Source organism: Buteo buteo, chromosome 13 (genome assembly GCF_964188355.1).
Source record: "Buteo buteo chromosome 13, bButBut1.hap1.1, whole genome shotgun sequence".
Classification (NCBI taxonomy): domain Eukaryota; kingdom Metazoa; phylum Chordata; class Aves; order Accipitriformes; family Accipitridae; genus Buteo; species Buteo buteo.
In genome coordinates, this window is record NC_134183.1 from 32,056,021 (window position 1) to 32,078,126 (window position 22,106).

Below are 22,106 nucleotides of genomic sequence, written 5' to 3' on the forward strand. Positions count from 1 at the left end.
TATGCTATGGAAGTCAGAGCTATGTCAATTCACACCTGCCAATGATCTAGCCGGTTGACTGTTGCTAGTCTTTTTCTGATCCAGCAAAAGACCAGATGACTATCAACTCATTCCAAAGCCATTTTTTCAGAAAGTAGTTACTATTTTACTGTCCCAAATGTCTTTTTAGTGCCCAGTTTTCTGAGCGAAGAAGTACTTCAGTATCAAGACTGGAGTGCACATAGGATATTCTTTACATGATCCCAATCAAGCATCAAAAGCTTGGCATTTGCAACAGAAATCATAACTACTTTGTACAACGGCTGTTCTTAGTCTCGGCAGTGGTATCGTTTTTCTATATAAATATGCTGCACAAAAATTCCACCAAATACAAGAATCCCTCCATTCAAATACCTATTTATAGAAACACTACATAATGCTCAAGGTGCTTAAACTGCACAGTATTGCCTCATTTAATGGGAAATCAATGAGAAGTTATTTCCATTTGACACAACCTGGCTCAAAGTCTGAAGAATGCCTTAACATGGAACCTTTCAGCCTCGCTGCAGATTCAGTGTCTAATCTGTCTACATTGTTCAAATGCATCTGAAAAATGGAGCATGTTTTAACAGTCCTCCTCAGAAAATGTGAGGTTTATGTACTAAGGATCGTTGCTTTAATATAACAGTAGTAGTATTCTTTATACTAGAAAAATCACCCACTCCAAAACCCTTTTTGAAAGGCACCATCAATATCAGCTTTGAAAGACCCTGAGACAAACTCATACTTGATGCAGCTCTAGTGAAATCAACAGACTTAAAGCTAAGATGATATATCTAGTCTTCGTAGTTTGTAGAAAATGATGGCAATGTGATAAAACATCTACTCTAGGGTTTCCAGCAGTACTTTATTTCATTTTTAAAAAACCCGGTTCTTGGACCAGCCTGTTCTTTCTGGGGTGCAGTCTTTATGTCACGTAGGTTTCACTACTTCATTCGTTTATTCTACCAGCTTCATCAGTATGTGGGAATAATCCTCTACCAGTTTTCTATATGAAAGCCCAATCAATTTCAATGGAAATTCAATTGCATGCATTCCATTTAAATAAATGGCCTTTGTGTGGGAGGAAGGACTACCTGAATGGTTCCAGCAGGACTGAAAGTTTAGGGAAGTTTCTGATTTATATTACCATGATATTCCACTTTTTAATTAAAAATTATTACAGCAATAATCACAATATTCTTAGAGAAGGTTCTCTATTCTCAGGCAACAGAAATGTTTATGCAGTATTACATGAGGCAGAAATGTACAGGCACAAATGTACAGATGTTACTACATCTAAGGTGAATTCTGGTAAGTCTGTTGAGAAAATGCATTTTATTCTTTTTTTGTTAAAAAAAAAAAGACCTACAATGTGGAACAATTTGTTTTCCACAAAAGGTGGACAGTTGTAGAGCACCATAAACGTAGCTTTAAAATGACTATGAGTTTGCAGGAGCCACGTGTAACAGAAATTACAGCATTATTCGTATTTTAGAGTTCTTTTGTTTCCATCAAAAATTAGTTTCTGATACAACGGACTCTTACACTGTTTCTGCAATATATTCTTTCTACCTAGGCAATACTACTTAAAATAAAAAAAAAGGACCTTAAACTAACCAGCAGATACATTTACCATATTTTATCATGCTTTGGTATAAGCTACAGCTGGTAGCACTGTCCATTTACTTATGAGTTTGTCCAACTTTAATCGTTCAGACTAAAACTTTCCACTCCTGGTATCTGTCTTAGTCTCATTTTTTTGACTACAGTATTTCATCCAAGAATGAGTCTGAACGAAAACAAGAGGGGAGAAATGTTTCATTTTTTTTCCCATGCTTCAAATATTCTGATAATTTTTTTTTTTTCCAAAATATAAGTGCCTATTTTATTTTAATGAGTGAAATGAAGTCAGCCAGGAAACTGGGGGTTTTTTTTTCCAAGAATGCATCCTCTGCCTTTTATATGGAAATCTACCCAAATATAGCCAGGCCACAAGATTTTGAAAAAAATGCTGATAACCATACTTTGTACACACTCAGTCAAAACTTGTTAAAAGTTTTGCTGCTAAACTACTGGAACAATCTGTGTACAAGAAGTATGTTCCACATCTGAGGCTAAAAGAGGCTGAGAGGTTTTCCAGCAATTATTGGTACGTGCTCCTGAGGTAGGTATCAGGGGCAGGCACTGGAAATGAAAACAAGACATCTCTCTCTCTTCTGCTCTTAATAACCCCTCGAGCCTGTTGCAGACAGCATGGACAAAGCAAGGAAGCAGCCTAATACAAATGCCTGTACCTAAAAAGCATGGAATACTTTGGAAAAACTTGGATAAATCTTGGGACTGGGATTCAAGAGATTAGACTGGATGAGCAAGTCAGCTGAAGAAGGTAGTGGGAAGAAAGTGAAACTGGATGAAACTGCAGGGAAGCTGGGGAACCTAAGCAGAAGAAGGAGAGATTAGAGGGAGGCAGGAGAGATGGGGAGAAGAGATGGAAAATACTAGACAAGGTACTAAGAAAGTGGAAAGCGTGACTGAGCAAGAAAACATGGTGGGACAGCTTCTGCTAAAGGGAAGGAGCAGAGATAGGCTGTATTTGGAGGAATGGCAGAAACACCTGTGGTGAGAAAAACCTATGAATATCATGGCAAAGCATTTTCATTGCCCTGTAGTACTAGTAGAGGGTAAATTCCTTCTACCACTGGCTCAACTGCAGCGGTCTGATGAGTCCTGTGAATAGTGATGTATCACATGATGGCATTCTGATTTTGAAGGCTTTTTTGTTTTTGTTTTAAAACTATAAAGTTACATACAGCAAGTCACAGGGCATTAAAAGAATGTTTAACCTCAACTTAGAAGAGATTGTCCATGCAATTACTATATAATTTGGCTTGTTTTGCCTGTGAGGTCCATTCTCAACTATATGATTACATACTATTTTTTCCATATGATCTATGACTCATTCAGTGTGCAGAATGGACATACTCTGGGGATGAACTGGGGATGTTTAGTTAGAAGAATTATTTATATAATCTCTATCTCATTCACTGTAGAAGCTAGTAGGTTTACAATGGAAACACAGAATAAGGAACATGAAAGATGGTCAGCAGTTTCTGGAACTTGCTACTCTACCAGTTTTTGGGGGGGGAAATGTCACCCGTGGTGCAATTAATCCAATCCTTTCTCAGTTTGTGAACTATGTACTTTCCATTTTGGGCGTCTGCCTGAAAACCTCTCAATCTGATTTGCAGATGTGCTGCCAAATCAGAATTACAGTTTTGGCCTTTATTTGGCCAATTTGCATTAATTTTGCTTTGACTAGTGTCAAGCAATAATAAATATGATACTGAACACACACACACACAAAAAAATCCAATCCCAATTACTCGACATGGGGCATTATTGAACACTTCTTTTAAACCTCATTCTTCCATATCTCAGCTCCCTTTCTTACAATAGAGATTAGATCTGGCTATCACACAGCTGCTTTGTGAATGTTAAATCAAACACTGCAGTAATAGTATCAATGAGTAGTCCTTGGAGAAGCCATTTTTTCTCATCTTCTGCAAGGAGCATTTTTAAGGCAGGAAGCCAAAGGCTGAATAATAAAGAGAATAACATTGAGTAGTGTATCACTAATACCTAAGCTGTTGATCTATATGGGGACCCTGGGGTAAAATAATACGTTATCAGGTAATTAAATCATTTTCACAACACACAAGAGTTACCATAGGATTGTTGACAAAACTCTAGTTCTGAAAGCTCTAAACCTTCACAGGGTTGACTTTGTCACATTAAGAGAGTCCTTTTAATGGCAGTTAGCTGCTCAAAGTCAAATTACATATCATCACAAAAAATTGTCACCAAAAAGTGGCCCAAACTGAGGTCTTAAAACAGCCGTCAAGATAGTGTGCTTGCTATCTTTAACAAATGATAATGCAAGCAGAAATACAGAAAAAGAAAACAGTACATTGCTTGGCTGGAAAGTTACTGAATGTTGAAGCCAAAAACCAAAGACTGTTTGCAGAAAGAGGCAGGGGATGTTTCCCTGGCTTCTTCCCCCTACAGACAGATCACCCATTGCCTCTCTACCACTGCGGTGACAGATATAAAAAATACAAGATTGGCTTTTCCACAAATATAAGTCAAGAGTTTGAAGATAAACAGCCTTACCAACCTATCACTAGAAAGAAACTCTGCTTTATTAATTACATTTGCATGTCTCTACATGTGCAATATGCTGCCTGCAAAGGTGTTACTTCTGGACAAACACACAGCACACTTGATGAAGTACTAGGAAATATGAGACAGAGCACCACAACCTGATTTTTTTTTTATTTTTTTTTTTAGTATCACCACTGCTTTAATTATTTCTGGGTTTTGCATTGTTCTGTATGCACTTAGCTCTTAATATATCATATGCAAAACTCTTATTTAACTGTTCTGGGCACCACAGGGCATGTAGTACTAACTTCCATTTTCACCACTTCTGGGGAAGAGGGTTTGGACTACCAGCATTCAACACAACTACTCTGTAGTCAGGCAAAGGAACACATGCTTGCTAGAGGTAATCCTACATTTATGTTTCCTCACCTTCTACATGAGTTTTGGCTATGTACTGTTTTTGAGTCCTGCTTAAAAATCTAAAATTAAAAAAAAAACCACAAAACTGAAAACCCTATCAACAGCATTGCTAACAGACCACTTCTCCTTCAGCACCCTTAGCTTCACTTCGGCAGCTTCCTCTGCACTTCCTTCTTCCTCCACTCACCTCAGTGAGTACAAGAGAGGATTGGGATTGTACTGGTGGGTACTTTCACTGCAAGTTCCTGTATTAATGTAATTTATGTTCTTTTCCTGCTATTTGGCTTAAAAATGCCCCTTAAACTTGTTCATTGTTATCAGCAGTACTGAACTAATCTCCTAAAAATACCAGGAAAAAATTACTCCTTTCATGTACCAAGGCAGATGCTGACATCTGACAGTAGGTGCTTTCTAGACCTGTAATTAATGGGAATAGTTAACAGATGTTCATAAAAACAACACTAAAAAAAAAAATTTGTAAATTAATTCAAGGGATTTCCCCTGATCAAAGTTTCTAGACATCTGCAGCTTCCTCTGCTTCAAAAACCTGGATGCAATTAAACTAACATATGAATAAAAAGCAAATTTCTCGTTCAAGTTACAGAGTGTTGAACAATTATGCACCAGAATTTCAGACAAAGACTTGTCAATATGAATTGACAAAAAGAAACAAAGACAAGCTGGAATGCCTTAAAATATCTCCCACAACACTTGTCTATATTCATAAATGATAACCACTCAAATTTACAGTACCTTATTAAACAAATCTACAAATATGTCAGGAATGCAACTGTCTGGTTGCAACTCCAAAGTCACAATTTTTATTGATTAGTTTCCTCTTTAAAACTTGGCACAGAGGTTATGTCTGAACAATAACCAGGCAATGCATCTAAATCACCCTGCACTCACGTTTTACTGTGGAACAAAAAAATAATCGTTTCATTTCAACAAGCATCCGAATGAAGTTCCCAAATCACTCCACAGTATTTTAAGTGGTAATGCTGCTATTCAAAACTGATGAAGTGATCGGATAACTGTAGATCTTTTCCCCCCTTCCTCTCCCCCGTGACACATGCATTCCATTCACTCTAAGAATTAGAAAGGTAACTTCTCAGACAATTCCAACTGCTACATGAAACCTACCATTCATGGTTCACCAGGAAGTTAGAAACAAATGTTTTAGCCAACTGATAGGCATTTTGGTTTTGATTTTGAGGCACTTAAATGAGTTATTAACATTGTTATTACTATACATAAATGAGGGTCTGAATCTTCAGCTATTCTTGGACACAAATTCACTCAACTTCAACCAATATTGTAGACTTCTTCAGTTTCACCATGCAACCCATTTAACAGGCTCAGAATTTCAAAATAATCCTCACAGAAGAAAAATGCAGCTCAATGCTTCCTGCAGTATCGTAAAATACTGAAGTACTACCGTTAACCATACCTTTTGAAGTACTTCTGTACATTAAAAAATCAAGAAAATATATATTGGGAAGTTGATAGAGCCTCTGGAAAATTCAGCTCCCAGGGTGCTCAAGCTAAACCCCAAACATCTTAATGGCACTAAATGTACATGAAGTGACTAACTCTTATGCTAAAATATGGAAAATGTTTACCACGTATAAACACCAAGCACAGACAAGAGATTTAGGAGCAATAGCATGAAATATAAGAAAGAAGTTGAAAACTTAGGTTGAACATCACAAGGATTATCTGGACATTTTTACAAGAGGAGGGATTTTTACATGGAGAGAACTGTAACCATGGTACATTGTCCTGAGCTGTATTTATAATGGTTTGAGCTACTTCATATTTAATGTGAAGTTATGTATGGCCACTGCTTCAAAAGCAGTACTATTGTCTATGGAGTAAACATAAATGCAGTCAGCATGGGCACTCACTACGGATTTTCCAAATTTATGGTGTGAACCCCACTTCTTTCATAACATTTGAGTGGAAAACATGGGTGAAAGGGGTTGGTGCCATTCATTAAAGATCAGAACTCAAACTAGAAGCATGACACAAAATGCCTCAATCATAAATAATCTGTTCTGCACAACACAACATAGAGTTAAGATGGTTTCATTGACCAATTATGGCCATGTTGGCGTTTCTTGCCTTAAAAAAAAATTTAATTACTCTAGTGTGAACTGAACGTTTCAGTTTCTTACTGTGTCTTTCTGATAATTCCCTTGTACGTTTTACAGATTTTTATCACTGATACATACTCTCAACCTTCATTTTCCAGTGGAGTATTTCTGTTTTATTGCCAGAAGGTGTTTACTCTACCCTAGGTGCGAGAGACTGTGAAGGAGTTTATGTCTCAAACATTGTGGTGGGGCAAGTTCTGCTTAATGACTAACTCTGCTTAACAAGGAACTCTGACTAGCAAGGAAGCCCAGGTGAAAAGAAGCCCATCAGCAACAGGAGGAGAGGGCATGCTGGAGGTTGTGCAGCTCCCTGTCCTCGTGTCCTGTTCTGGTGTGCCGAGCGAGCAGGGCAGCTCACCACGTATGGCAAAAGATCACATCTGCAGGGAAGGGGAAGCTAGTCCCCAAACGACCCCCAAGCCCACGGCCCAAAGGCTACCTAATTAGCCTAATTATTTTGAGTGTCCACCTGAAGGAGGGACGAGGATGATAAAAGGACGCAAACCGAAGCCCCGGGTGCGCAAGCCCACTGGAACTGGACCCCTCGGCTGACTGAACCCAGGACTGGTGAAATATTTCTCTTCTCTCTCTCTCTTTCCCTTTTCCATAATCCCTACACCTCATCCCTTTAGACATAAACCGTTGACCAAGTCTGGGACTAGGAGTGGATCCATCCACCCCTAGGCTCCTCACTGAGAAGGAGTCTAGAAAGCAAGGGGGTCCACTCTGAACCTCCTGACTCAAAGGGAGGGCTCCCCTTATTGTCTTCCCTGAACTGATTGCCAAATAAGCAAGGCCTGTAGTATATGTTTGGTGATGTATGGTTAGCACATGTTACACAGTTTACTGACATAGTTTCATGCCAACATTTGTTGTGAGCATGCCAATTCTTGTTGTGAGCAAATAAAAATTGAGTTTTGTGAGTTAAAGGATGATGATCTCTGGTGTCATTTCACCTTAATCCTGACCTGGGAATCAGCAAACCTGCGTCATTGTCCTGAGAAACTGGGATGTGACACTAGGCTCTACTGTATTTCATTTGTGTCTTACTAAGTTGTCTTTGGAGAAAGACAAAAATCTCATCATTTCCGTATGATGAAGAGAGCCATCATAAGAACACTACAGATCCCACAGGTCACTTCTCCCTGACCTGGAGAACATAGGCTATGACTGTAGCCATGTATACATTACCAACTTTTTACCTGAACCTATCTTTTTGGTCTGTGTTTTTACAGTTCTTGGCACAACAGGGCATTAGAAAGTGACTCTTGGACTCCTAGATGCTCGATTAGTTTAAAATAACTTAGATTTCTTGATCAAAGTAAGCAACTGAATCTTCAGTTAAAAACCATAAGCCTCTAGACACCAAAATTTTCTGAATTGTGTGATTTTGGCCTTACTATGAACATTTTACTAGATTAGTAAGTAATTAACCTAGTAATAATTAAATTGCTTAAAACAGCTAATTTTGTGTTCTGTTACTGCCAGAAGTACAGAGCACACTTGTGGAATAAAACTATTTGGGAGAGCTTCTAAAGTTACCCCACCATATTTTTCCGAATTATTTAAGCCAGACAGTTTCCCATAACTATTTAAGTTCTAATAAGAACATCATAATGCAAAATATTTTCTAATACAGTGTTCTCGGATGTTGAAGGGGATGTCATAAAGCCACAGTGCAGAGACGCAGAGGAAACAACTCTGGTCCAAGAGCTTTATCGAAGATGTCTCTGTGTGACTCTTTCGTATACAAGGGACAATAGATCAAACTACATATGACAGTTTACGAGCAGTATCTCTGTGCCAGTGCCTGGTAAGTTAAGCCTGCATTAGTGACAATGCATTCTGAATTAGTATTTATAAAATTCTCCTGAAAATATCAAAACAGTCAAAGAAAGGACAGTACAACCCTAAGAAATGTAAGCTTTTAATAAGCTTCCTGTACACCCACAGAATGTCAGACTACCAAACACACATACAATCCCACAGTGTTTGCAGGGAAAATTCCTCACATAAAGTCAAGGTTAAATTTCCTCAGGAAAAGATATGTCATCATAACCCCACTTTGCCACTTATGTGAAACACCTACTCTATACAAATCTCAAAATGAGAATAAACAAACCACACAGTAGCTCTTTGGGAATAAGAAGGGGCTTTTCAGTTTAAAAAAAATAAAATAATTTTCTCTTAAAAATACATGGTCGTCTTTTGGCTTTACCTCAGTATCTGAGCATCTGAACTACATTAAAGAACGCACACATCCTTGCAGCACCCCACATCACTTCTGAAAAGACCTGTCAGGGAATTACATTTTCTGTTCTGTAAAAAATTAAACATTTCCACTTCTACTATTGTTAAAACTTGAAATGTTGGAAATGTTTCATTTTCTATAGAGTGGAAAACTTCCAAAAATGCTTGGGCATCATGCCAGCAAGCTGGTGAAATGGCCCAAGATCCCAGGTGCCAAGGGAGCCTGCCAATGCCTACCTATGTGCTTAGGTGACAGAAAGGCACATAGGTTTTTAATGGACTCAACACATTCCTGAAGAACATTTCAATTCTATTTAATTAGTATTCTGCATCCAAAAAAGCTTTAACCCACACCAGTCAGAATTAATACCATCATCACTAATATTCTTTAGGAAATTAAATATATTAATTTATCCCATCATGACAGAGCTGGGGATTTACCCTGAGCTTTTTACCTCACCTCATCTCTTCAACTGTAAAACCTCTTTCCATTTCCAAAATTGTGTTTTCAGATACTTTGCATTCCCTGCTAAGGTGCCATTCTCAAATGCTGTGCACACAGGAGCACAGATCCAAGTAGAGAACTCTATTCAGAACCAAAAGCTGGATTTTCCATAGCTGTGCTACCAGAATAATAGTACATATAGCTGAAAAGTCAGGCTGAGAAAGTAAAAGTAATCATTGTTTTCTGATCCTATTTAGATACTTCTCCAAAACACAAGTGACTTCTTGCTAAGTAGCAGTCACATAAAATACTGGGAAAGGCAACACAGTCTAACTGGAGACATGACAGTAATCCATATGAACCAGTGGGCAAGCCAGCAACTGTGAATGAAACTGGACAAGCTCAGCAAAACTTCATCCATAAATATCTCACTGAGCTCTCAACAATTAGTCTTTCATACATTATAGCTTGGTTTTTGCAAATTCATATACAAGTAAAGGTATAAACTCGGTCAAAAACATACCTCAATGCATAGCTAAAGACAGTTTAGATTTCACATCCATTTTGCGTTGCTTTTCAAGGTGAAACTCATCCCTGCCTATTTTTTCATACTCCTTGCTGCACTGTAAGTAAATCACTGAAACAGTCACTATTTTATTTTACAGGCTTTCTAACCAGAGCATTTAAGTGGTCATGATTACTGTGTGACTTCAGACTCAACTGTATTGATTCAATTTGGAAAGTGGGAACTGCAGAAGAGGAGAGGTAACAAGCTGTCAGGGTAAGCGGGGCCTTCTGGCCTGAACTTGCCACCAAGGACAACATCGAATCATAGAATGGTTTGGGTTAGAAGGGACCTTAAAGATCATTTAGTCTAACCTCCTGCCATGGGCAGGGACACCTTCCACTAGACCAGGTTGCTCAAAGCCCCATCCAACCTGGCCTTGAACACTTCCAGGGATGGGGCATCCACAACTTCTCTGGGCAACCTGTTCCAGTGCCTCACCATCCGCATCATGGATTTCTTCCTTATGTGCAATCTAAACCTACCCTCTTTTAGTTTAAAATGGTTGCCCCTTGTCCTGACACTACAGGCCTTGGTAAAAACCCTCTCTCTCCATCTTTCTTATAAGCTCCCTTTAAGTACTGAAAGGCTGCAATAAGTTCTCCGCATATTAAGGACAGAGACATACTTAGAATTAATAACTTTACCAATAAGTCATAATTTTTACAAACAATAAAATAAATCAGATGAAACTGACTTTAAAAAGGGGCACTCTGTATCACCAAATTTATGCTGCAAAACAAGTAGGCTTGAATGTCCAGAACCCTGAAAGCTTCCTTGTGTACACTGCCCAAGCAACCCTCAGCCTGAAGTTAATTTACAAATATATTCTCACACATGCAGACACTGACAAAGAGCTAGTGACTTGGCAATGCTTCAGACAATCAATAACAAAAAGTGGTCAGTAAACAAATGTTCCATTTCAGTTGCTTCCTTTGTTCTGGTGACAAACAACGCAAACAAGTTTGCGTTCAAATTCTACTTCACCCACACGACCATATAATTCTCTTTAATGCAGGGGGAAGTAAGGAAGATTTACTCATCACTCCTCCATTTTGGACGAATACAGCCTACGTTTGAAGAATCTTACTGTACTGCAAAGAGCTTATGGTTTCAGTAAGATCTCTCAGTACTGTTTGTGTGTAAAGGACAGATGTTTACTGCCTGTTTCCTGCTGAAGGAGGTGACAAGCAGCTGCATATTCTGAGGTGAGCATGTACAAACCCTACATGCAAGGTGCTGAAGAGGGGAAGCCACTTGTACAATAAGAAAATAGGTTTAACGACCTGCAGGAACACTTGAACAAATACAAGCATTTCTGCGGTTCTCCCTAACCAAACCCCTCAAGTTTAACTTTTATGAATCAAACTGTCAGTCATGTAAAATGAGATCAGCTATTAATGAAAAAACAATAAATGAACAATAATGAGGAAATGACCTAATGGACCAAGGCAGATTGATTTAATTTGTTATTAATTAACTGCCCTTGGGAAAAACTGTAGAGGGAGTGACCAAACACCAGGATAACCGTTAACAGAATACTTTCCTCTCATAAATGAGATTTTCATTTTTTGTATGCTCCAGGAAGGATTAAAAAAGAAAAAGAAAGAAAAAGATACTGTTCTCCGCATGCTGGCAAGACTACTGGTACATGTCACTGCCGATAAATTAAATTAAAGCCCACGTGCAGAAGCATTTAATCAGGAAGAACAAGCAAACAACGTGAAACACTATCGGCCTTGTTTTGCTCTCGTCCTGGCCTTTACACTAAAACCATTCTTAGCAACTTCTTTTTTTATAATTATATTAATTACCACATTCTAGGGAGAAAAATAACCCTGAATGGCAATTACAGCTTCTCCAAGGGTAACAGAAATGTTACTAAATAAAGAATATGACCATGTAGAGTTCCATGCCTAGGAGGAGCTGCATCATCTACTATTTCTCTTTGTTATTAAAAGTCTCCTGTAATCTAAATGCTGAGTTCTTTATAACTGCATTTATACATGCAACAATGACAAAGATGCAGCAACAGTACGCTCACCTATTTTTTTCCTCTTCATCTACTGAAGTCTTCTGTTTAAGCAACAGTTTCTAAAATTGACATGAAAATATTTTCACTCCTCTTCCCCTACTACCAAAAGAAATTTGCCGATGGCCAGACCACTCGTCATACTGACCTGCATGTCTTGCCACTGTCTAATTCACAAGCTCACAGCTGCCTTCTCTCCAGCCCACTTGTCATTCTCAACAAATTTCCCCTACAAAACTTCCTTGTCCATACCTCAGCCACCTGGGATTGCTTCTTTCTTCCACCTCATTCCTAACTTCCTCACCTCTCACCCCTTGCTCTCTGAAAAGAGATCCTTCTTGGAATCTATTCTGTTACATTTCTTAAGTTAGGCAGAATACTGTCCAACTTTTTGCCTTGATGCAGTAAGGGATGAAGTAAAGACTGGGACATTTGTGTATCGCTTGGACACCAGTGAGCAAATTCAGCATAGAAAACTTTCCAAATTAATGCCCATGCACTAAGTTCATTTCTCATTTCCTTCAAAAAACAGAAAGTGTTTTTCAAAATAGCAATTTGTACCAGAGACTATTCTCAAGAGGCTCAAACTAGCCCTTTCATGTTTTCCATTTCAGACAAATACACTAGAACTTTCTTGACATTAGGTCTCTTCAGTCAACTGCTCCAGTCTCAATCAATGAACTTTATTCACAAATAAAGCAAATGTAATAACTGCTACAGTAAGAGGCAAAAAGGCACTCATCTGGTTTGCTTAGGTCATGTTTTTGTTATCCTGATCATATGATCTGTTGCTACATCTCCACTATGCAGGCTTCCACTGAACAGAACAGGATTTCTAAGAAGGAAGAAGAATCAGATGTGCACCCAACCCAGAAAAATATGGCCTCTTTTGTCAACATATTGAGACCACCCTTGAACATCCTGCTTCTAATATCCAAATATGAACTTCTTCAAGTTTGCAACATTAAGTTGGGTTAGTAGCCCAAAGTAGACGCAAATATTAGGAAGAGGTACTTTAGGAAATACTAAAATGACACAGCCAGAAACTGAAAATTTTAGCAGGATGAAAATTGCTTGTGGGCAGAAACAGCAAAACCTCACCAGCCTCCCAGATACAATGGGAGACTGCCCCAGAGCACAGAGCTACATGCAGCGAAACATTTTTGAATGAAGTAATAGCAGAGTAAGTTTTACTTAAAAATTAACACAGAACAGATTTTTCTCTCCAATAAACTAGGAAGTCAAAAATCAAAGCATGTAGAGCTTGAAAGCTGGTAAAAGTAGCATCTGTCACAGAACACACACAGCACCATGGAAAGATAATGGAGTGATCTAGGCTACTAGGTGCTGGCTCTAAATGCTATTTAGAGCATGACTAGCACTCCCAAAAGGATAGCCTTATCTTATGGGATTGAGAAGCAGGAAACCTTCATAATGTGGTCTACCCCAACTCCATTTTTCAATTTCTTACATGGAAAAATATTAAACTTGTCTGTGACTCAGCTTCTCCCTTTATCAAATTAGAATTGTACGTATTGGTAGGTTTAATGACTGCTTAAAATCCTTGAAGGTATGGTATTAGTAACTATAATATTATGCATCTATTTTCAGTATTCCCCAAGACACTTTAAAGTAAGTTCACAAAAAATTTCATTAAATTAATAAAAAACAACGTTCAACTTAACTTCTTGACTATGTGAACATTTAGCATACTAGGGAAAACCAATAGCTGTCCAACAAATTCAATATAGGAAAACGAGACTTACATTTGTGTTGCAGAGTTTATATTGCTTGTAGGTGCCAATGCAAACAATTGCTGCAGCACTTTGAGGCTGGGGCTGACCCTGGACTGCCTGGTGTGATGCAGACCCATGATGGTTTGAGTCGCTGCTGTGAAACAGGCTTTGAGATACAGGAAATGAGGATGACTGATAAACTGAGGGTCCCAGGACTTGATGTCCAGCCTGAGGCCCACTTTCTTCTTGATAAAGATTCCCATGTTGAATTGAAGGACTAGCTGCCTGGCTGTAAGTGTTCATGAAACTTGGACTCTGATGAAATACATGGTTCCTTGATGACTGTCGCTGCCTCCGAAGTTTCTGAGGCTGCTGACCAGTATCAGTTTGTAAAGGTAAAATGTACGGCACTTTTCCATATCCATACTTTCCTGGACCAATGGGATTTCTGTTTCTGCTTCTAAAAACAGAGAAGGAGGGAGAAAACAGTTACTGAATTCATAAGTGAAAGAGCAGTTAGATACTTACATGACTCCTTATTTGTCAAAGTTATTCACTGCAAAGCAATAGGTAACCAGAACTTGCAATCTATTTTACGGAAAATATGTACAAGCTGTAGTCTTGCTTGGTGTATTGGGAATCTCTGAAGAAGTCTACTAGTTGAACTAAATCCTGGGCGCTCTTTGGCTGAGAGTCACATGGGAAGTCACTTAGTGTCAACTAGCAAAGGCAAATGGTTAGGTATGGTATAAAGTACCAGTTTGGGTGAAGGTCATTGTTGTTCTTCTAATCCCTAGGACTCTCCTTTAAAATGGAAATTCAGAAAATCAAAGCTGTATACTCCTAAAATTCATAACCATGTTTCTGAGGAGCTTGAGATGCATAACAGCAGGAAATCCCTACTGTGGATTTGAGTAATGACAGAAGAAAATTTGAATTCAGTATGGCAAAGATCATTAAATATTCTGTATTCATTTAAAAGGCCTCCTGTGGTTCTGCTACATTTGCTACTTAAGAAATAAAAATGGAAACAGAAAAAGGATAAGGAACATCAAAATCTTACTGAAAGACCTCTGGAAAAGACAACTGCAGGAAAATATTCTTATGGCACACAGTTTTTCTCTTCTTTGGCCAGCAGATTTACCCCCCCCTTTTTTTTTTTTTTTTTAATAGACAAAGTGTGGATTAGCAATACATTTAATTAAAAAGTCATGACCCCTCAATTTGTTGTCAGGATAAAAGCCCACCCTTCACTGTACATTACTAAAACATGACACAAGAGCTTGGCAGCCCCCAGCACTAATCACAGAAGTTTCAGGTCTGCTCTCTTGCGCACAGATCTCTTCTTACTTACTGAAGACCCTGCATTTTGGGCCGTATTACACCTGTATCAGCACTCCCAAACAGCTGGTAGTCCCGGGAGCGTAGTTTTGTCCTCTGCACACTCACAGCAACACAATGGACTCGGTCTAGAAACTCAGCTCCAAATAACAAGTGAAAAAATGACAAAATGAGTAATACATTTGGGTCATACCATTCAAGAGGGTTAATCCTGGAATTTTATCTGCAAACAATAGGCTCATTTGCATTTGCTTTTCTTGTCATCCTGTACAGCTCAACATCGCATCAGGCCTTGATTTCTAATGCTGCGGTCTGAAGAATAAGCTGGCAAAAAAGACTTCTTCCCATTCAAAGCAATGTGTGAATACATCTGGTTTGGGTAACCTTTGCAGCTCAAGAAGGGAGACACCATTAAAAGAAGGCCATTTTCTTTCTCTCTGTAAAATGTATTTATATTTTTTAATATATATAAAATAGACTTGAACTTCAGTGAAAACCAGAGGTTATAAATTGACATGCTTATTTTCTAGAAACTGAAGTGTTACAGATGTCAGGCAGCCACCAGATCAAAGAGACTCTTCTTTGGGTTTGTTTTTTTCTTGTGTTTGTTTTCTTCCCAAGTCTTATATTCTCCCAAGACTCTTGTTACACGGGAACCTTGGAAGTCATTTACTTAACATTCTAGCTTTATGGCCACGTGGGGCTTTTAATCAATCTTGCTGGCTCAAGGATGTGTGAACAAGAGTGTTGATTTACCCTGGCAGATAAGCGACCAGCACTCTTGAGCTGTTTATACCCATTAATCTGCTCTGTCACAGTGATGGTCATTGTGGAGGTAGGGTTTTGGTAGTTACAGTAGAGAAAAGTAGTATAATGGGTTTTGGCATTAAGGGAGGGGAAAAAAGCTTCCTGTAAGTGGACACAAGAGGAAAGAAGGAGAAATTACGAATGGCAATTATTTCAGAAGTTGATACTAAAACCAACGTGACATAAACATGCACAGTTTTGTGTTGTGTATTGTGTGGGTTTGTTTTAATGGGCAAATAAATTGATTCCCCCTATGTTGCTGCTATTTTTAATTTTTAACGTAACTCTTCATTTCTGAGCAAGAGCAAAACAAGCAAAAAAAATTTTTCTTGACATTTCTAGTCCTATTCTGCACTCTGAAAACACTTCAGTATCATAGTTCTCATGAAGCATCTTAGATTTTGGAGCAAATTGGTTCATCTTGGAAAACAGATACAACTCCTTATTTTTACTTGCTCCAGTCAGTAATGATTCTTACAGACAGATTCTTCTCAACCTGACCGCACCAAATCTGAAGTGTTTGAGATACGAACCTTGGCAACAACTCCTGGCATCGAGAAAGTTACTGCTTCCTTGCAGGGAGCACAGACTGCATGGGGTGCTGTTCGCAGGGATAGACAGAGGGTGGCCAGTCTACTGAAATTAGCCTTTCGAATTTATCATCTACAGTCAGGTTACTTGCATTTTTCATCAACAGGAGGAGAAAGCTGCTAATAACTGAGCAATAAGCTGTGTACAGACCAGCAGATTGGTAGGAATATGCCTCTGTCCCAGCTTTCTGAACGCCAAATTCATTGCAGCAGCAAGGACTAGACTTTTCCAGAGAGAAACATCATCCGACCCACCTGGAAGAACTGCTGCCTGGCAAACTAGGAGAGGTCACGCAAAAGGTCAAAAATGAGACTGATGTTTGACTGTTTATCTTCAGTTCAGGGTCATGAATCAGAACTGAAAAGAACTGAAGGACATGCGAGAAATGCTGACATAACCTAGGACTCTTTGGCCTGAATAAAATTATGAAATGGGCATATAGTAGTCTTAAACATAGAATGACAAGTATCTGAAAGACGGACTCATGGTTGAAGGCAGCAAGTGTCCAAAAGCTGCTAGAATATCATTAAATTATTTGCAAAAATTAGAAAAACTTGATTTTGAAGGAAGCCAGACTTTTTTCTTGTAAAATGGTTGATAGCTGCAACAAACATACAACAACAGCATCTAAGAAGTGAAAGCAATAACAGCATTCTTACTGTTAGTTCCTGTCTCATCTTGGCTTCTTTTTCTACACTGTAAGTTGGAAATGCTGCTGGTGCCCCTACTGATGAAGAAATGAGGCACCATTTCTGGTAGCCTAAGTTTCCAGCACCCTTATGATGACATGCCCATGGTTGCCTCTTCCCCCGTAAGAGTTTGGGCCAGAATAACCCAAGACGTTGCTGTGTACCACTGAATACAAGTTTCAATTTGCTCAGGTTTTGCAGTACTTATGACCTGGAATTTTCACGGGAACACACTTCCTCTGAAATGGAAGGTTAACTTTTTGTAGCTGGGAACATCATATTTCTTTCAACAAACAAACTTCTGGAAACAAAGTGTAACACAAAACCTCTAATTATTAACATCTTTATCAGTGTTCATGCATTCATTTAAACCAATATTGCCTGGACTGAAACTATTCCAAACGCTGTCTGTTTTGCCTTAAACCATCTTTCATTCACAGTTGGCAACATCCTTATAAATTCGGAATGCAGTTTGTTGCAGTGTAATAAAGAAACTTGTAAAAATAGGTTGGTGGTAATTAACTTCTATAATTCTAGGGGAGTATCAGGCAGAATTTATGATGTCATGCAGCAATGAGGGAGGGGGTGTTATGTAGCTCCATACACAATGAGAAAACAACAGGGAAAGAGGAATCAGGGAAAGGAAAGGGGGAGGGAAACCAGACAAAATCTACCATTAACTTAATAATCAGAATTAAACTAACCTTGCTGACGCTGTTTGCTTTATGGTAAATCAACCCAGCTTTGATCCGCTGGTAGATGGAAGTATGTCAAGCTTTAATGGCTTGTTGGGAGTTTTCAATTGCCAGCAGGACTTTTTCTTACCTGTCATTCATTATGAGCCACATAAATCACTCCTCCCCACAGCATGGCTTGGAAGCTCCTCCTTATTGGTCCTTTTTTTTTTTTTTTTTTAATGCACACTATCATGACCTGGGTCAGAGTTGGGATGCACTCACATTTAACGCAAGAGGTAAAGGAGGAAAAAAGAATTAGCAAGTAACAGCACATCCCCAAGCCTTGTGCCTACTTAGCCAGACCTAAGCTAGAGTGAGATTTTGCAGCATTAGACTTTACATATCCAGGTATGCTAAAAACCCAACAGTCATCCTTCTTAATGTAGCAATGGTTAAGAAGAGCATTGAATAGGATGTTGGGTATGTACTGCTACAGGAGAGAAGTTGAGTGTATGAACCACAGTCAACAGCTCTCAGACAAACTCTGAAAACCCAATCTGAGCAAGATCTGAGTTTTAGACTCTGAGTTTTAGACAACTTTGACAAAGCTTTTCCAGCAAGGCGTTAGATTCTGTGTTCCATAGTTAGTTCATGGTTCTCCAGCATTAACAGAAATAATTACATGAGTCTGGCAGCAGAATGGAGCCCTATATTCCTCCCACCAGCACAATTCCTAAAATAGCTGTATTTAGAAAGGATTCTAATATATTTCCAAAACCTGCAACATGCTGCACTGAACTGACATACCAAGGATATGACTGTGTCAACACAAACTCTTCACATAGCCTATATGAAAAGAACAATAATGAATAATGCTTAGGTTCCTTCTGATAAATACAGTCCCTGCAGATCAGATATTGTTTATAGATGGATTTACTTAGGTATTAAAACCATAAGTTGGAGCACTGATCATAAGAATGATCGCAGGGTTGAACTCCAATAGGTATGAGAAGTCAACCACTGGCACTAAGATACAGCATTATCATGCTCAGAACTGAAGCAGTTAAAATAACACTTTACTGCTCATTTAACTATACAATAAATAGTTAACATTCAAAAGAAACCCAACTCCCAGAGAGGAGAAAACACCAACTGTTAAAAAAACAGGTGACAGGAAAAAGCACCCTGGGACTTTATTCTGAGGGATTACTCAGTGTTTCTCACTTGTGTAAATCCAACGCTCTCTTTGCACATGCTTGGGCCCTTCAGGAAGTTACCTTCTACATCAATCTTTTAAAAACCACTCCCCTTTTCAGCTAAACCAAGTATGACTGTATTAGCAGAACAGTCATGCTAATTTTCCATTGCCTGTAAATTAATGTTCATACTCGGAAATTTAATAGGTTTGTCAGGTGTCCTTCCTTCTCAGGGTCCCTAGCCCTTAGATGTGCAGAGACAACTTAGGACTGGGGAGAGCTATGTTCATTTCCTACACCTGTTTCATTTAGAGAAAAGTTCCTCCTCCTAGGTCATCCAGATCAGCTCAGGCAGAGAAACAACATGCTCCCAGGTTTCTCATATGCTAGGCCAGTTAATTTTACATGAGGGCTTTTGGCTGTGTATCTTTATGTCAGTCAGACTTCTGCCTCTGCTGATCCACTCACATTAATAAAACTATTTAATGTAGGCCAAGACTTTTATTTAATTGCTTCTGATAAAAAGATATCAATCAGCGATTGTCTACAATACTTTGCATGGAGAAAGGTCCTAAATACCCCTTCAAGAATTGGAAGCAACAGAAAGGAAGAAGTATCAAAAAGGCAAGGATAAGTAAATCTCACCAGTTCCTTCACCTGTTAGGCACTGTGGCTAAACTGTCCAGTATATCAAATAAACACTTAATAATAAAAAGTTTTTCAGTTCTTTACTGGACTGAAGAAAAGAAAGAGGGACTAAGAAGAGGAAAAGAAGTATTCAGCAATATTTGCAGTCAGTTAGGATGAAGACTGCATGTACGATGGACAAGCAAAGGGGGGGAAAAATGCCACCAAAACCAGAGTTATCATCTAAAGGCAAATTACTGCTTAACAGAAAAATGTATGTTGAAAAGCAAGTAGCTGCATCAAGTGTTTCATGTCAGACCATAGCCAGTAGACATCTCTCATCTATTGTGTTCATCTCAGGTAGAGGCATAACAGCTGTTTAATGCAGATCTGGCAATCTTCTTTCTTTGGGCATAATTCTCATAAACACACACACCTCCCTGATTGTTCAGACAAATCTGTTTAGCATTTTGATAACAAAAATGATGGGCCCCTTTAAACTTAATCCAATCTAAATATATTTTTTAATTCAAAAATGCATTTGCCCAGACAAGTATGAAAATCAGGTTTTGTGCTATTAGTGTAAGGATTGTAGCAAACATTTTAAAATAATCATTATTAGCTAGTATTCTTATTGGTCTAACTATTAACAATTTTTCTCATGTTGAGGATAAGTCAGATGAGACTAATGAGAACTGGCTCCTCGCAGCACATTTTGAAGGACAAAAAGGAATTTTGTTGTAGTAGCTTTTTCTAATTTTAGCCATAAGCATACATGTGCCTTGGTCGGCAAATAAATGCATTATCACTGCTTCATAGAGTTTATGCTAAGAACAATGCTTTGAACCTCAAGTGTTCTTGAGGTTCAGTGAGAATGAAGTACTTTCAGGGCTGGTGGGCTTGTTATTCATATGGAATAGAAACCCTCTTTGAACCAAGGATATGCAGCGTCTTTAAAATACACAAGTAAGATTACAGATTTCCTGGGCTTCCACCTGTTCTCTTAAGTGCTCTTTACAAAGCCTCTCTCCAACATACCTTTTTAATTTTTTCCCTTTTTTCACCACTTCCTTTCTCTTTACATTTCTCCCACCATTCTCTAAACAGAGGTTCCCTGGCTCACTTCCAGCTGAAGCATAACTCATTTTCTTTCTCTTCTGATATCAGACAGAATAAAGAATGTGTTTTACATGAGCTTTGCAGCATTTCATTCAACTTATCTTCTAGTATCAAAATACTTCTTCTCTTGTAAATGAAAAATTGCAAGGTTGCACATTAGCAAAACCTCTCATATATGACACCATGGAAGACCTGTTATCCTACTGTTGGAATGTTTTCTTAGAATGAACCCAAAGAAACTGCCAATTTCCCTCATTTTCAATTCACAACCTTTCACTCTGTTTCTCAAGGAGTAATGTAATATTCTGGGAAGGTAACAGCCTTCAGCCACCAGTTTCACCAGGGATGAGGGGGAAAAACTGCAAAAGAATTACAGGCTTCATGATACTTTTTTCAAAATTTTCTCTTGCCTATTGGCAGAAATTATTCCGCAAGCAAAGGAAGACAGTTTTCTTCCCTGTATGCCCAGACACAACAACCATCGTAATAAAAGACAACAGAATCCCATCACAGAGCATTTGCATAGCTGTGAAACCAACACTTAGCAGTTTCTTTCAATTTTGTTGAGAGTTTGGTTGAGTTTGAAGCTTTTTTCAAAATCTTCAGAGGCTTGCTTTACCAGGAATCCTGTCCTGGACTTAACAGGTAAGTCCTCTAATATGCTAAGGAAACTCATCTCAGCAGTGAGTCTGGTCTAACTGCACATGTTAGCCTGATACTGCTTTGGGTGCCCAGGACCCAAGCATTCTTCAGGTTCTTGCCTATTCTTCTCACTTGGCAACTAAGCAGTTGCCTATAATCTAATCTCTGAAGTGTTACTGACTGTATTTTTGTCCTATCAACACAGCAATCAATCCACAGCTAGCACCTACTCAAGCTGAACTTAATAGTGATCTATCGTCAGAAACAGAGGTTCTGTGTGCAAGATGGAAATGGGAGGAAAGACAGAAGAAAGTGTACAAACATGATATATAGCTTTATTCCCCAAATAATATTCCGCATTATGTACCACTGCAAAACGTCTTTTAAATTATACTGATTTGTGCTTTTGCATTGCAGTTATTAATTTTCTTTAAAAAATGTTCCAAAAGTGCATTTCTTTGATTCACACCAGAAACTTAGTTCTAAAGGAGCTCAGTCCCCTTAGACCCTTATCAAAGCTCTTCAGCTTAAATTTAAGTCCTACTACCCATCATGGTTTTAACAGGACTACATACATACTTAAGTTAGTAGGCCAAATCCTCTTTCACTAAATCAATTACATACATTCTAA

The 22,106-nt window shown here is 38.5% G+C and overlaps 1 protein-coding gene across 2 annotated transcripts in view; it reads right to left on the bottom strand.

Moving 5' to 3' along the window:
* THSD4 (thrombospondin type 1 domain containing 4) overlaps window positions 1–22,106 on the bottom strand; it is a 334,612-nt gene that overhangs the window by 261,263 nt on the left and 51,243 nt on the right. For both annotated transcript variants that reach the window (XM_075045410.1, XM_075045411.1), the window contains exon 5: window positions 13,817–14,246. In XM_075045410.1, coding sequence (XP_074901511.1) covers window positions 13,817–14,246 — 430 coding nt within the window. The remainder of the gene's footprint in view (window positions 1–13,816; window positions 14,247–22,106) is intronic.